This window comes from Agelaius phoeniceus, chromosome 9 (genome assembly GCF_051311805.1).
Source record: "Agelaius phoeniceus isolate bAgePho1 chromosome 9, bAgePho1.hap1, whole genome shotgun sequence".
NCBI classification, from domain to species: Eukaryota; Metazoa; Chordata; class Aves; order Passeriformes; family Icteridae; genus Agelaius; species Agelaius phoeniceus.
In genome coordinates, this window is record NC_135273.1 from 14,155,638 (window position 1) to 14,170,293 (window position 14,656).

Below are 14,656 nucleotides of genomic sequence, written 5' to 3' on the forward strand. Positions count from 1 at the left end.
CTTTTCACACTGGGTTGCACAGAGCCCCACAAGGGTGAGCATGGGGGGAGGGAGGGGATGGAGAGGAGGGGGCAGTCTAGGGGAGTAGGGGGACAGGTAGCAGGCACGTGGCCCTGGGACAGGGACACACAAGGAATACAGAGCAGGAAAGGGTTTATTCTGTTGGCACTGGGTGCAACCAGCACAGTGCTGGGGGGTAGCAGGGAACACCTGGCTGCGCCAGAGCAGGCTAATTGTGCCAACAGCGTCCACCAGCACCCAGGGAGAAGCCATGGTGACAGTGGCAGTGGAAGGAGCCATAGCTGTTGTGGCAGATATGGTCACAGGGACCAGGCTGTGCCTGGCACTCATCTATGTCTGTGAAAGAAGGAGAAAAGGTCAGAGCTGTGCCAAAGTTACAGGGAGTGTGTGGCATGGGCAGCGCAAGGGATGGAGGAGGCATGAGGGGGACAGCTCCAGGGCTGGGTGAATGTGGGACACAAAGGCAGGTGATCCTGCCACTGCTTGGTGCCAAGGCTGCTGGGTGGCAGATGTCCTTACTCTACCAGCTCCTGCACAGCCACAGTCTGTCCATTCTGCCCCCCAGCAGTAGGGCTGTGAGCACAACTGGGCACCCAATCATCTCTGCCGCCAGGGCAGCAGCAGGCAGCAGCGGGGGGGCACTGCAGATACTCACCCAGGCACCGGCTGGCAGCCGGATCGAGGGGACGGAAGCCTGGGTGGCAGAGACAGCTGTGTGCCCCAGGGCTGTTGATGCACAGCTGGCTGCAGTTGTGCAAGCCCTGAGCACACTCGTCGATGTCTGGTGGGGATAGAGAGAGGAGTGTGGAGTTATAGCATGTAGGGGGAAAAGCAGCCCAGCCCTGTTGTTGAGGTGCAGGCAGGGCTGCTTGCGGCACCCCAGCCCCTTCAGAGCTGCACATTTTGCTATAGTCCAGTGCAGAACTGGGCCAGGGGCACCACCACTCTCCAGCCAGGTCCCAGGGTGGGCAGAAGCACAAGCACAGCCCAGCCCTGCAGAGCTCAGCAGACCAGGTTAATAGATGGGATATAGTTTATTGGGGGATCTCTGGGAGAGGGGCTGGAAGACTGTTGGGACTAAGCAGGGTCAGACTCCAAACAGTAAGGTCAATACTTTAAAAACCAGACCAGGAGGGTCCTGCCCCTGCAGGGCTGGGAAGAGCCTCCTCTGCCAGGGCTGGGGAGGTGGTTCCTGTCACCGAGGAGGGGGCAGGCGAAGCACACAGTCGCAGGCCAAACCAGCAGGCACATGGTACGGTGTCGAGGCGACGGAGCAAGGTACCAGCATGGCAGGAACAGCACTGGGGCAGGGGGGTGGGCGGGGGAAGGGGCACTGCCAGGCTGCCCCAGGGCTGCTTTCCCAGAGATGGCACAGGACAGCCAGGTCTGTGCCCGTCCCACTGCAGGTCACCCCACTATGTCCCAGCCGGCACTTCCAGGGTGGTTCGACGAGGACAGAAAAAGAGAGACAGGCAGAGGCCAGCCCATCCTTCCACCAAGGCTGCTCTGGCGTGTTATGGGCAGGGCTTAAAGTGCATAGAGACAAAGGCAGAGTCCGAGGACTTGAGGGAGGAGGGCACTGTGGGGGAGCCCCAGCCAGCTCCCAGCAGAGGGATAGCCCCCAAAAAAGGCCACTTGAGCTGCACAGAGAAGGAGAGAAGGAACAAGCAAGAAAAAGAGAAAGAGAAAGGGAGTCAGTGGCAGCTCAGTGGGAGGCATAGACAAACAGACAGAGAACCAGGGTGGAGGTGGCTGGGCTGCCGTCCGACAGGTTGCAGGCTGCGGCCTGGCCTTTGTCAGGGGTGCAACAGCATCCCAAGGTGGTGCTTTGGGGCTGATGCCAGCTGGCATGGGGTCGGGGTGTCCCAGCTATCACTCACCCACGCAAGCTGTGCCATCCTCGTTTGGCTCAAAGCCCCGGCTGCAGCGCTTGTTGCTGCGACAGCGATACCCGCCATAGGTGTTGATGCAGAGAGGCTTGTCCCGGGGACAGATGAAGGGGAACTCAGTGCACTCATTTGTGTCTGCAAGAGGGTCCTCAGTGTGAGATGTCTGGGCAGAGAGCTTGGGGCTGCCAGCCCCTCCAGTTCCCCCGGTACACTGGATGGTCACCCCAGTGGCAGCCATGCATAAGCCATATCTCTGCCCAGGAGGCTCACAGCATGGCCACAGCCACCCTGCTGCACCTCTGCTGCCCCTCCCATCACTCATGGCTGCAGCAGACAGCCTGCCACATGCCAGCCATGCCTCCTGCCCTAGCACATTGCTCTTGCTGTTCTCTGGGACACCATGGTGCTCCTCTGGAGCTGTACAGGTGTCCCATTCCCAGGCCATGTGCCAGGCAGGCAGCTGTACCTGGCACAGAGCCATGTGGCAGGCAGCCACCTCCCAGTCTCAGAGTGTCCCTCATGGGGCTATGCTACAGCATCCTGGGTACAGGCACACCTGTGCTCCAGCAGCCACTCACCTACACAGCGTCCATTCTCGTGCTGGGAGAATCCCTGCCCGCACTGCATTTGGGAAGAAGCAGAGACCACTGGGATGGGGAGGAATCACTCCTGGGCAGCCACTGAGCCAGCAGAGCCCAGCCCCTTGTTTCTGTCCCCAAAGTGTCACACCCTACACCCACACCTGGCCCTCACCTCCAGAGGGGCAGGCATGAGTGGCTCCTCCACATCCAGAGGGTAGGGGATCTCCAGGACAGAGTTGGTCTCACTGCTCGCCACAGCTCGTGACACCACGCGGCCATCTGGCCAAGTCACCTCCAGGCTGCTGGCTTCGTCACGCCCTGCAGGCGGGCAGCCCATCAAAGGGAGGGTCTCCAGGGTGGGCAGGGGCTGAAAGGAGGCCAGCGGGGTGGTAGGGATGGAGGGGCAAAGTCCTCCCTTGCTCCCTGAGCCCAGCTCCAGGTGCTCATGCTGACAGCCCACACACACGGATGTACTCTGAGGGGTGTACATGGGATGACCTTGCAGTGTGCAGAGACACCCCTGAAGGCTTGGCTGCAGCAGGATAGAGCTAAAGGCAAGGGAAAGCCCTACTGCCTGGGCAAAGCAGGAGGCAGGGCATGGGGAAGGGGGCAGCTGCCCCTTGCAGCACAGCTGCAGTGGCTGGGCAGCCTGCCCCCAGCCTTACACGGAGCCCAGCATACCTAGGGTGACAGGCAGGGACAATTACAGGGGCGCAGCAGGACACCGGGGCAGCACACATGGCCCCTGCCCTGGGGAGTGCCAGGGGAGCTGGGGATGGAGGCAGCCCCCTGACCCCCTAGCTCACCCAGTCCAAAGTGTGCCACGGGCTCCATCTCGCAGAGGTACCCGGAGCCGCCGTCGATGATGCGCAGGTGGGCCCCGCTGCGCCGCGTGAACAGCACCACCTTGGCCCCCCGCGCAAACGCCCCGAAGCGCGTGCGGGGGATGACGCGCAGCCAGTTGTTATTGGTGCCCTGCAAAGGGAGGCAGAGCAGAGAGATTGAGCTGGGAGGGATGGAAGGGATGGGTACAACACGAGGAGTCCCTGCTTGACTCACCTGGGTGCCCTTGAAGATGGAGAGTGGCTGTGCCATGGACTCGCCATGGGATAGGATGAGGTCCAGCATCCCATCGCCATCAAAATCTGTCACTGCACCTCCTGCAAGGACAGAATCATGCTGTGTCTGAGGCCTGGCCCCATGTTCACCAGCACTAGACCTTGCTGCTGCTGTGGCCTTCCACTGGCAATGGGAGCACTCCCAGCCACGCAGGGACAGAAAGGAAGATGGGGTGACATCAGTGCAGGAGTGTGGCTGGCACCCTGTAATCAGGTGCATTGGCACCCTGGGCAGTGGAGGGGACAGGCAGTGCCTGGATCGCTGTGGGTCACAGGGAGTTGCCTGACCTCTTCCCAAATGCAGAGGTTGGCTTTGAGCAGTGGACACCCAGGAAGGGGCACATCAAGAGTGTCTCTGGGGTACTGGAGATGGCACTATTGGCTGGGTATGGGTGGAGGGAGAAAGCATGGGGCCAATCCTGGGTGACAGGAGCTCCTGCCTGCTGGTGGGGAGCAGGCAGATAACTCAGCCAGGCATGTGGCATGCTCAGGCAAAGAAGGTGCCAAGCAGTGCTGTGCCAGAGCAAGGTGGACCTACCTGTGCCCCGTCCCTCTGGCTCCAGTGCATCCCCTGGATTCAGCTCTTCCACAATGGGGTCTGAGTGTTCTCTGCGGATGAGCCTGCCAAGGACACACACAGGGTATGAATGCCAGCTCCTGCAGTCCTCAGAACCTTCCTGGACATGTCTGTCCCCTCCTGAAGAATCATGGTAGGGGTGACAGCCTTGGTGGCTATAGGGTGTGGACGGAGGATGTGACTGTCCCCTGCCTGTTGGCACATCCCCACTCCATGCAGAGGCAACAGGAGTTTCATGAGAGCTTCTGGGTCTGAACTGCAGAGTAGCAACAGCGTCTGTTGCATCCCTCTGGAACCTGGAGGTATCTCCAAAGGGCTCCTTACAAAACCCTTGCCCTCTACCCACCCATGGGTGCAAACATTGGGTAGACAATCAGTTCCCATCACCCTACACACGAGGCAAGGAGGTGCTACACAGAAGTAATAAGACTTGACCCCCACAATTAACAGGAGCCATGAAGAAGCTTCCACACAGCTGCTAATCAGCGGTGCTGGGGACCCCAGGGGCTGCTGCAGGCACGATCACAGTGGCTGGTAATGATGCCAGGAAGGGCTCAGTCACGACGCCTTTTATGAGCCGAGCCCGAGCCGTGGCACTGCTGGAGAGGAGCCCTGTGAGCCTGGCTGTGCTGCTCGGGCTGCTCGGCTCCCAGCGCAGGGTGCAGGGTGCAGGCTGCCCGGCCCCGCCGGCTCCTACCGGAACAGGCGGTTGGCGGAGGAGCCGCGGTAAGCGATGTTGTTGAAGAAAACCTCCAGCTCCTGATCGTTGTCGAAGTCGGCTGCGATGACGGTGCGGACGGGGGACGGCATGGAGAACTTGGGGGTGGCGATGTCCTGCATGGACACGGCCCGACAATAGGCACAGGAAGCAGGACACCTGGGTCCTGCTTTGATGCCTCGGGTCCCCTCGCTGTCAGGTGGGGCTTAAAGGGAATTCAGAGCGAAGGCAGCCCCGCTGGCCGAGGTGGCAGAGCCCCAGTGCGGGGGCTCCCGGCCCTCACCCGGAATCGGACGCGCCCGGGAGCTCCGCTCTGCAGGTAGAGGCGGTGCGGCCCGTTCCAGTTGCCATAGACGATGTCCACTCGGCCGTCCCGGTTGAAGTCAGCCAGCGCCACACCGCGTCCGTGCTGGTAGGGGTCATCCAGCCCTGGGGAACCGCAAGGGGACAGGGGGAGACGGGAACCCCTCCCTGCCTCCTCGTCCCCAGCACACCTCCCAGGATGTGCTCCCCGTCCCCAGACAGGTTCTCCACACGCAGGGTTACATCCCTGCTGCGCTGATGGATGCCCCGATGCATCTCAGCCACTGTGGTCAGTGGGGCTCTGGGTCTGCCCTCATCCAGTGCAGGCAGAGCCACCCCTGCCCTGAAGTCCCCAGCGTCTCTGTGTTCCCCCCAGCTTCCCCTACTCACCCACAGCAGCCGCCACGTCCCTGTACGTCCCGTCCCCCCGGTTGTGGAAGAGGAAATTTGGGCTGTTCTCATTACCGCAGAATATGTCAGAGGCACTGTCACTCAGGATGGGGCCCACGGCCACCCCACGGCCGCCTGGGGACAGTAGCACGGGGTGAGGGGACAGCTGCCCCACGGGAGTTTGTGCTCCCCACGTTCCCTCAGTGTTGCCCACACGGTGGAACCAACCCCCCCCATCACGCGTCCCCTCCACTCCTCCCGCAGTGTCCCATTCTTGCCCACCTCCAATCCCTCTCATCAGGAGCTAATTGGGCCTGGCAGCCGCTTGTGTCACTCCCAACCCTAATCACTGCCATCGCCATGGTGACAACACTCCTAATTACTGACAATTTACCGCTGGGGCACGCAGCAGTCCCCACGGTGGTGGGGCAGCATGGGGCGCAGGCAGGCTTGTTCCTCCCGACGCCTACGTTCCCAAACCCCGCTGCTTGCCCTATGGATGCTGTGAGCTCGGGAGGGACTAGCCCCGGTGATGCTGGGCACACGGGTCCTGCCAGGCGCGCATCCATGGTCCTGGCGCCTTTCACGGGCCGTGGGGCTGCCACTAGATGGGGCAGTCAGGCAGCCCAACGCGTGGCACGGACCTCGGGCTGCACTGCCCTGCCTCAGCGAGTTCCCCCGTTGGCCGTGCCCTGCAGCGCCCCGTGCCCTCCGCAGGGCCACGGCAGCCGGGTGTACCTGTGTACTTGCTGACGCCAGCCTGGGCGGCCACGTCCACCAGCACCACGACACCGCGGGCAGGGTCACTGGCAGCCACATCCATCTCAATCAGGGCATGGGGGCCCACGTTGCCGCTGGCATAGTTGGCGATGTAGATGGAGTACCTGCCGGAGCCCTGCAGCCGGCAGCACCGCCTCAGCACCCACCCACCCGCGGCTCATCTCCACGGGGACCACAGGATGCCTGCTGTGAATGCTCTCATTGCTCCGTGGGAGCGGGCACTGCTACTGTGTGCTGAGAGAGAGCTCTGCAAAGCCCACAGCAAAAAGCATGCCAGGAGTAGGGATGTGCCCCATTGCCTCCAGGAGCTCTCTGGTCACAGAGCTGGCATGGGACACATTATCCCCCCTCCCAGCATCCCCGGCGTGCCGGGTCCTCCCAGTTTCCACCGCCCCCTTTGTCCCGTGCAGTAGCTGCACCCTGATTTAGCGATAATCATTTGGAAACAAACCGCTGGAGGAGGAGGACGAAGAAAGAGCAGGTGACAGGAACATAAATCACCTCGACAGGCACGTTTATCAGCTGGTGGCAACCGTGTGGACAGGCATCCACAGTCTCTAGAGCTGGGGCTGTTGCTAGCTCTGACAGTCCAGGGGCGGCTGGGGAGCACCCTTGGCCAAGCAGGGGATGGGACGGGCAAAGGGAGCAGGCCCCAGGACTCCAGTGAAGGGGCACTGGGAGTGGGAAGGGGGCAGAGATGCCCCTACCCACAGAACCCTGCTTGCTCACCGTGCGGTCCACGCAGGCAACGGAGCGGCCTGCAAAGCGGCTGGCCACGTCCCGGTTCACCTCGTCACTCAGGATGTCCTCCCAGCGCCCGTTGCGGAGCTTGAACAGTTTGTCTGTGTAGGTGGCCATGCCTGGGGAAGGGGGCACAGGTCAGTGGGCTCCAGCACACCGCCTCCTCCTGAGGAGGGTGCTTTGTAGCAAGGCAGGTTGTGGAAAAGGTACTCTTTTTCCAGAACACCCCAAATATCTGCTGTCCCTGCAGCCCCCTACAGTGCCATAGGGCTGGGCTGCTGCTGCTGCAAGAGCCCCATGACCCTTAAGGGCCACGGGGAGACACACAGAAGAATCAACTCATTAAGCTAAAATATGTCCCAATGAGGCACAGCCCTGTAGATCATCCTCAGGAAAGCAAAAAAAAAAAAAAAAATTAAAAAAGAAATCGATTCAGTGGCAGGCACAGTCAGCGAGCTACACCATTTGTGACAGCAGCAATGGCAGATCCTGATTTAGGGACAGGTGTGCCAGCAGCCACTGCCAGCCCAGGTAATTAGGAGCACTGGGAAGACAGATCTGCTGCCTGGAGGTCAGGGACACAGGGCAGAGCTGGGCTGGAGCACCAAACCAGGCAGGCCTGGGGTGCCAGCTTGGAGTATGTAAGTCTTGTTCCCATGAAAGGCATGCCAGGAGCAGGGACAGCACTGGACTTGACTTGGTACAGCAGGCACAGGAGAGCCATGAGATCAAAGGGGACAACTGCTGCAGGGCACAGCTGGGATTTACAGTCCTGTGGCAGGACAGTCGAGGGGGCAGAAGGGAATCTTCTGTCCCACTTGGGGTGCCACAAAAAGGGCGATGGGCAGCTGGAAGTGCTGACTCGGTGGCTGGCTGGGCTCAGTGTCCCACCCGTGCTGCCATCAATCAATGGAGCCACTCAAGTGAGAAATTAACTCCAGCCCGCACACATCCCTCACACGCCGAAGGTCACGGGCAGCCACGCCGGGGCTCCCCCCGTGCCTGGGGCCCGGCTGCCAGCAAGGCTCACCAGAAAAGGCATTGTTGGTGTTGAGGAAGTAGATCTCCTCGCGGCCGTCGCCGTCGATGTCACAGGCTGTCACGCCGATGGCGTTGCCCTGCCGGTCCCGCAGGGCGTAGTACGGGGAGCCCCGCTCATCCTCTGCCACGTTCACCAGCCGCCCCTGCGCCTTGTCGTACTTGAGCACCAGGTTGGGGCCGTTGTACCTGTGAGCGTAAGCAGGGGTATTGGCTTCCCGAGGACTGAGGATGGGATAAAAGCCCCTGTCTCACCCCTGGGGGGACACTGGGTGTGATACTGGATTTTCCCCATGATGGGCACTGCAGAGACCTGCATGGTCCATGGAGGCCAAGGACCCTGCCAGGCATCCCATGTCTGGCAGCACCAGTGGGGGTCAGGCAGATAGCAGTACAGGATAGGCACAGGTCCCTGCCTGCAGAGCTTTCCCAGGGCAAGGAAACCGTCACACGAAGCAAATCCTCTCAGCACGGAGCATCCCACTGGCTCCTCGCCCACTCCCGCCCAACGCACCAGTAAACAAGTTATACAACGGCCACCACGACTGCTTACAAAACTCCAACTGCCTTCTTGACTCAGCACAGCTGGGAGTGGTGGCCCAGACCCCTCCAGGGTTCCCAATGCTGCCCATGTTTTCCTGCCTCAGTGATGTTCAGAGCAGCATAAGGGCCAGACTGACTGCCTGCCACCATAGTGCCTCCATCTAGCTGGATGGGATCTGTGAGGGTAAAGGTGGGCACACTCTCCAGGTGGGCACACCTGTGTGTGCAAGCCTCTTTAGGGAGTGAGGATGGTGGTGTGTACACAGATATCCTGCAGTAGCAGCTCACAGCAGTGCCAGCACACACACAGAAGCTTACACCATGGTCTCTGCTCTTCCTGACCAAGATTGGACCTGCTGGCAGCAGCTGCTCTCTGTCCAGCCCCACTTGGGCACTGGCAGCACAGCACACGGCTCCCTGCTTCCCCAGCTCCTGCCGGCCCTTCCCAGCCATCACTCCAATAAAGGACTATAAAAAACCTCCAGCCAATTAACTGAATCTCCAGAGAAAGCTGAGTCCTGTCAGCAGAGCAGAGACGGCCTGGGGACACGCTGGCTGTGCACTGCAGGGTGGACCCTGGCTGCTGGGCAGCTGCCACCGCCCCACAGAGAAGGGACCAATGGGGGCACTCATGTGGTCCTACACAGGCACTCAGCCTGGCATCAACACCTTCTGTGGGTGCACACACACACACACACACACACACACACAAATTCACTGGTGGGTGCCTGCAGACCTCAACCCACCCACCGGTATGCACAACCCCCCCAGCTGGCCACAAGACCACAGAGGAGAGTGGAATTCCTGTCCCTGCTGTCACTGAGGCATTAGGGGTGCACCACTCACCCTGCCACCACGATCTCGAAGTCACCGTCAGCATCCAGGTCGGTGACAGCCACGCCGTAGTTGAGCTGGGTGGGATTGCTGTCGTAGTCGGGCGGGAGGAGGCGGTGGGTGACGGCTGCAAACATGGGCTCGCTGCGCTGGGAGCCCTCGCTGAGCCAGGCCAGGGACAGCAGGCACAGTGCCAGCATCCTGGACACCTGGGAGAGACCTACAGCCCATCAGCTCAGGAGACACGCTGCTCCACCATGCCCAAGCAGCCCACTGTCCTTGCATGGGAGATGCTCTTTTTTCACCCCTTGCCACAGCACCCCAGTCTGCACCACACCGCCTGTCTCTGGACCCTTGGGCACTGTCACACTGTCACTCTGGTGTCCTGGCACTGTTCACCCTTGGGACAAGATCATACTCCAGTGAGCTGGGGCTGAGCAGCAGCCCAGCCTTGGCAGCCCATCCTACTAGAGGGACTGGAGAGGCAGCAGGAGGGCTCTGGGGTGCTGACAAAGCCAGGCTCAGGCCCAGCTCACTCTGTCCTAAGGTGCCACCGGCTTTCAAGGTCCTGGTAAATCAAAATGTCAATCACTGCTCCCTAGACAGGGTCAGAGGAAAAAGACATTCACTGGCCCAAGGAGTTTGTCTTCTGTCCCCTTGGTCTTCCAGAGCTGGGGAAGTTCACAGGGAGAACACAGGGATACTTTTTCAGGTTACTCCCACATGCCTCAGTTTCCTCATCCTGCTGGAAATGTTCCTCCCAGGGTCTCTGCAGGGTGAGGTCCCTCCAGCCTGGCCAGGGAAAGCTTCTGCACAGGGATGCAGCCATGAGAAGATGCTGGGAGGAACAGGAGACTGGGACGAGAGGCTCATTTAACCTGGACTGCGGAGGACAGCTTCTGCCAGCACTGCTGGCAAGGCTGCAGAGATTTTGGAGCTGGCTCTGACCTGGCTGTAGCACAGGTGATGAGCAAGGTGGCACTTAGGAGGACAACCCCTCATCCCAGGCCTGGCAGTCACGTCCAGAGGGGAAGAGCCCAGAGATGAGCTGTGTGTCCCCAGGCTGTGGGCATGATCCCACATATCTCCACTCCAGCTGGGAGAAAAAGCAGCCTGGTCCACTCTTGCAAACCAGAGGGGTGGTTGGGGCACCTGGCCTGCAAGGGGACAATGCTGCATGTGACTGTGCCTGGGCAGGACTGCCCTCCCCAGCCAGGAACAGTCCCCCTGTCCAGGAGTGAATGACCCCCTGCCAGCTGACCCCCACGCTGTTGGACTCAGCAAGCCCAGGAAGTGGTGGCAGCTGGGTGGTACCACATGCCCAGATTGGAGAGGGGAAGGTGCTCAAGATTGAGACCCGAGCAGACCCAACAGATAGTGGAGAACAGCCTGCTGCTGCCTCCTCTGGGGATGGGAATGGTCCCAAGGCTCTCTTGGGGGCCATGGTTCCCATGCCATAACGAGCTTCCAGGCCTACATGGCTGGGCAGGAAGGGCCTGTTCTCCAGCTGCAGAGTAAACCTTAACCCTACTGGCCACAACATCCATAGCTCTGTATTGCATTGCACCAGCCTACTCCCCTTTCCTCTCCAACTCCATCTGTAGCCTGGGCACAGTTTCCAGTGTAGATGTGTGTGTGTCCCCAGCTCTATCCTCAGGAGAGGTATGCTCCCATTCTCTTCCTGTAATGGTCCATTACCCTGCCATGCTGTCTGCAGCAGCTCTTGAGGGGCAGGAGCCTGGATCCTTCCCTGGTGCAGGGGTCCATTCAAGACACAGGTGATGGGAACAGGGCTCATCGGGTTGTTCAGGGATGGGAAAGTCCCTGGGTGTCACTCTGCAGTGCCAGACAGTGAAGTAGGGGGAGCCTTTGCCACAGCCCCACTCCAGGCTTACCAAAACGAGCACGGGGGAGAGCCACTGACATTGTGGACAGATGGGTGCAGGGCTGCCACATAAGCCCCTGGCCCTGCAGAGCAGTGCTGCCTCACTCCCAGCCACAGCCAGACGATGGGTGGCTATCCCCAGCCCATTGGCAGGGCTCTCTGTCTTTGCCCACTCCAGCTCCCACTCCCCAGAGCCTGGACTGCTACCACATGCCCCCCCTGCCTCATCCAGCTGCAGCTGAAATCCCTCCAAGCTGGATGGAGCTTTTCCAGTATGAAACAATGCTCTTGATTGGAGACAAAAGGCTTTTCCCAGTGGATCCGGTGCTTGGTGCCATGGGAAAGGGATGTCCAGCCCAGAGCCAGGCCATTTTGGGAAGGGGAAGGGAGGCAGACTTGGGCTCTGCACGTCAGATGCAGAAGGGCCTCATCATTCCCAGCATGCTTTTGACAGAACCACAGTCCCAGCATGAAGCTTCACCTGGGGTTTGAGGCCATGGGGCCCTGCCTGTATTCAGGGCAGACCTCAGTCTATCTTGCTCCAGCAGAGTCACGTCTGGGCTTGTGTTGTGGCATCTGGTGGCAAGGTCACCCCAGGGGGTTTCTGCAGTATGGCTAGTGACATGAAGCCAAGGTGCCAAGCAGGGCAGAGCTACTGGGAGGGTGCCAAGGCACCCATGCAGGGTGCAGCCAGGCAGCCCAGGGGGAGCATGCTGGCCCCAGGGCAGAGATGCAGCATGTAGGATTCATCTGAGCCCATGCATTGCTATGGCTGGTAGTGCCCAGTGAGGAGGGTGGCAAGGGGACCCTGGGACAGGCAGGTGATTGGGCCCCAGACCTCTCACCACAAGTGGGGAGATGCTGTCCCCAGATGTCCTCACTGTACACACCTGGATGTCCCCTAGTCTACATCATGGGGAAGGGGGGTGTGAGGTCCCTGTGTGGCCATCCCACCCCGCATGTCACCGTGACATTGCTGCCCTGCTCACCACGCACCCCAGTGATGTCACGCTCCACCACTGCAGCAACGTCCCGCTGTGGGCCGCAGTCAGCTCCACGACATTTCTTGACATCATGCAGCAAGGGCATCACTGCACCCCAAATGCACCCCAAAGCAGTGACAACATGTGACATCCCAGCACCTCATGCCACCATGCTGCACGTGCCCCAGTAACATCATATTCTCATTGCTAGCATTGCCAGGCTGCCACAGCTGTACAGGGACAGGGCAGAGGACAGGCAGGAGACGTCCCACAGACCCAGCAGACCCCTCTTCCACAGCAGCTGGGCTGCCCAGAGTACCAGCAGTGCCCCTCCACAGCTCCTCAATGCCCAGCAGCCCAGACCCTGCAGTGCCTCTGCTCCAGCCAAAGCCCATGAGCCTGGGTCCTGCTGCGACGTCTGCTCGCTGCTGCGAGCCTGTCCCTCCTATGCAGGACTCCTCAGTGCTGGACCTGGCAGGCTGGGGCTCAGCCAGCAGCAGCCAATGCAGTGTGGAGATGAGCAGTCACCTTAGCCTCTGAGCTCGCCCCAGAGGGACACCAGCTCCTTGGGGGGCTCAGGCCCACCAGCACACAGCCACCTCCTTCCCACGCAGGCAGGTACATGGCTGGACCCCTCTGCCCACTCCCCCCGCTCCTCCATGGGCTCGGCCACGACCAAGCACAAGTGCCGCTATAAAGAGGGGCTGTCCCTCGCTGCTCACAGTCCTGCTGCTCCTGCCAGCGCTCTCCAGTCCCAGCACACACCGCCCATCACCGTACAGCCTCTTGAGCACGGTCCTCCCCAGCCCAGCATCCTTCCATCCCCATCCCATCCTTCTTCCCGCTCCCTCCCGGCTCACTACCCCGCATCCCCACCACGCCACGGGGACAGGCTACGTGCCCGCGGTCCCGCTCCGCCCTCCACCAACTTCTCCCCGGGCCGGTGACCGTGCCGGAGTTGACAGACGCCCCTCCCCGCCCCGGAGTCCCCGGGAAACTTCGCGGAGCAGCAAAACCACACGGCTACTCACGGGCCAGGGGGGCCGCCCGGCGCCCCCACGGCGGCGGGAGCGCATCCCGCACCGCCGCCTCGCCGCCCGCCGCGCCTCCGCCTCCGGTGCTCCGCTCCCGGCTCCCGACGGGCCCGGCCCGCCCGCGCGGCGCCTTAAGAACGGGCGGCGGCGGCGGCGGCGAGCGGGGCGGGGGCGCCGCTGCCAATGGGGAGCGCGGGGTGGGGCCGCCCGCAGCCAGGTCCGGCCCCGCGGTGCTGCGGGGGGGCACGGGGAGCATCGCCCCGGGCACCGGGAGGAGAGGGGCGTCCCGCCATGCCGGAGTCACGGCCCAGAGAGCTGCGTGGCCACGGCGGGCAGCGTGTCCCGGCTCGCTGCGGTCACTCCGGGGTGCTGGATGGGGAGCAGTCGGGCCATGGCTGGGCACGGCTCCCCAGCTCCTGCAAGGGCCGCTGGCGTGATGAACCGAGCAAAGCCAGGGGCCTGGCCCGCTGGGGGCGGCGGAGGTCGGGCACAGGGGGAGGAAAGAGAGCGGAGCTGGGCACGCCCTTGGTGCAACACTGTTTTCTTGGAAGGGCAAGGGAGAACAGTTTAAACTAAAAGAGGGGAGATCTAAATAAGATGTCAGAAGGAAATTATTCACAGTGACAATGGTGAGACACAGGAACAGGTTGCTCAGAGAAGTTTTAGGTGCCCCATCCTTCGAAGCCTTCAAGGCCAGGCTGGATGGAGCCCTGGGTGATCTGATCTAGTAGGCAGCATCCCTGTCCATGGCAGGGGGATTGGAACTAGATGATCTTTAAGGTCCCTTCCATCCCAAACCATTCTATTGTTCTACGAATCCAGCGCTCAGCCACACCCCGAGGGGTCAGCACCTGCCTGTGTCATCACCCTGCACATCACCATCTCTCTCTGCAGGGGCCCCAGGAGTGGCTGTGCCATGGCAGCCAGCCTGAACTCTAAGAAAGGCCCCATCTTAGGTCACGCAAGGCACTGACTTGCCCAAGATCTTGTAGCCAGTGGATGCCCCAGGCAGGATGGCATTTATGCAAGCCTGCCTTTGCCAACCTGTTTTCCTGAGGGGCTGGGCACAGAGCTCTCTGTGTGTCTCTGGAAGCACAAAGTGGCTGTGGCAGGGACTGGGACAGCACTGACAGGGCACATGGCTGCCAGGTCACCCTAGTGTGGCACATTCACAGGTGCCCCAGCACAGAGTCTGGGGCTGTGGGCACTATGAGAGACAGC

At 61.2% G+C, this 14,656-nt stretch overlaps 1 protein-coding gene across 2 annotated transcripts; it reads right to left on the reverse strand.

The window, feature by feature from the left end:
* Nucleotides 1–136: 136 nt before the first annotated feature.
* CRTAC1 (cartilage acidic protein 1) lies at nt 137–13,587 on the reverse strand. 2 transcript variants are annotated; one of them, XM_054637242.2, is made up of 16 exons: nt 13,433–13,587; nt 9,546–9,742; nt 8,149–8,345; nt 7,107–7,237; nt 6,336–6,492; nt 5,598–5,732; nt 5,188–5,333; nt 4,884–5,020; nt 4,148–4,230; nt 3,551–3,651; nt 3,298–3,466; nt 2,664–2,809; nt 2,489–2,531; nt 1,902–2,045; nt 677–802; nt 137–357 (listed from the first exon to the last, which is right to left on the reverse strand). In XM_054637242.2, exons 1-16 carry the CDS (start codon nt 13,475–13,477, stop codon nt 230–232), a joined length of 2,085 nt encoding a protein of 694 aa, XP_054493217.1. In that variant the 5' UTR covers nt 13,478–13,587; the 3' UTR covers nt 137–229. The 2 variants fall into 2 exon arrangements, with proteins under 2 accessions (XP_054493217.1, XP_077039116.1); XM_077183001.1 differs by lacking the exons at nt 137–357; nt 677–802 and adding an exon at nt 1,037–1,661.
* Nucleotides 13,588–14,656: the final 1,069 nt, after the last annotated feature.

Coding starts and splice junctions, on each gene's coding strand:
- CRTAC1 (XM_054637242.2), bottom strand. CDS start 13,477: ATGCGCTCCCGCCGCCGTGGGGGCGCCGGGCGGCCCCCCTGGCCC. Junction 9,743..13,432: donor CCGGGCGGCCCCCCTGGCCC/GTGAGTAGCCGT, acceptor GGTCTCTCCCAG/GTGTCCAGGATGCTGGCACT. Junction 8,346..9,545: donor TTCGAGATCGTGGTGGCAGG/GTGAGTGGTGCA, acceptor TTACGCTCACAG/GTACAACGGCCCCAACCTGG.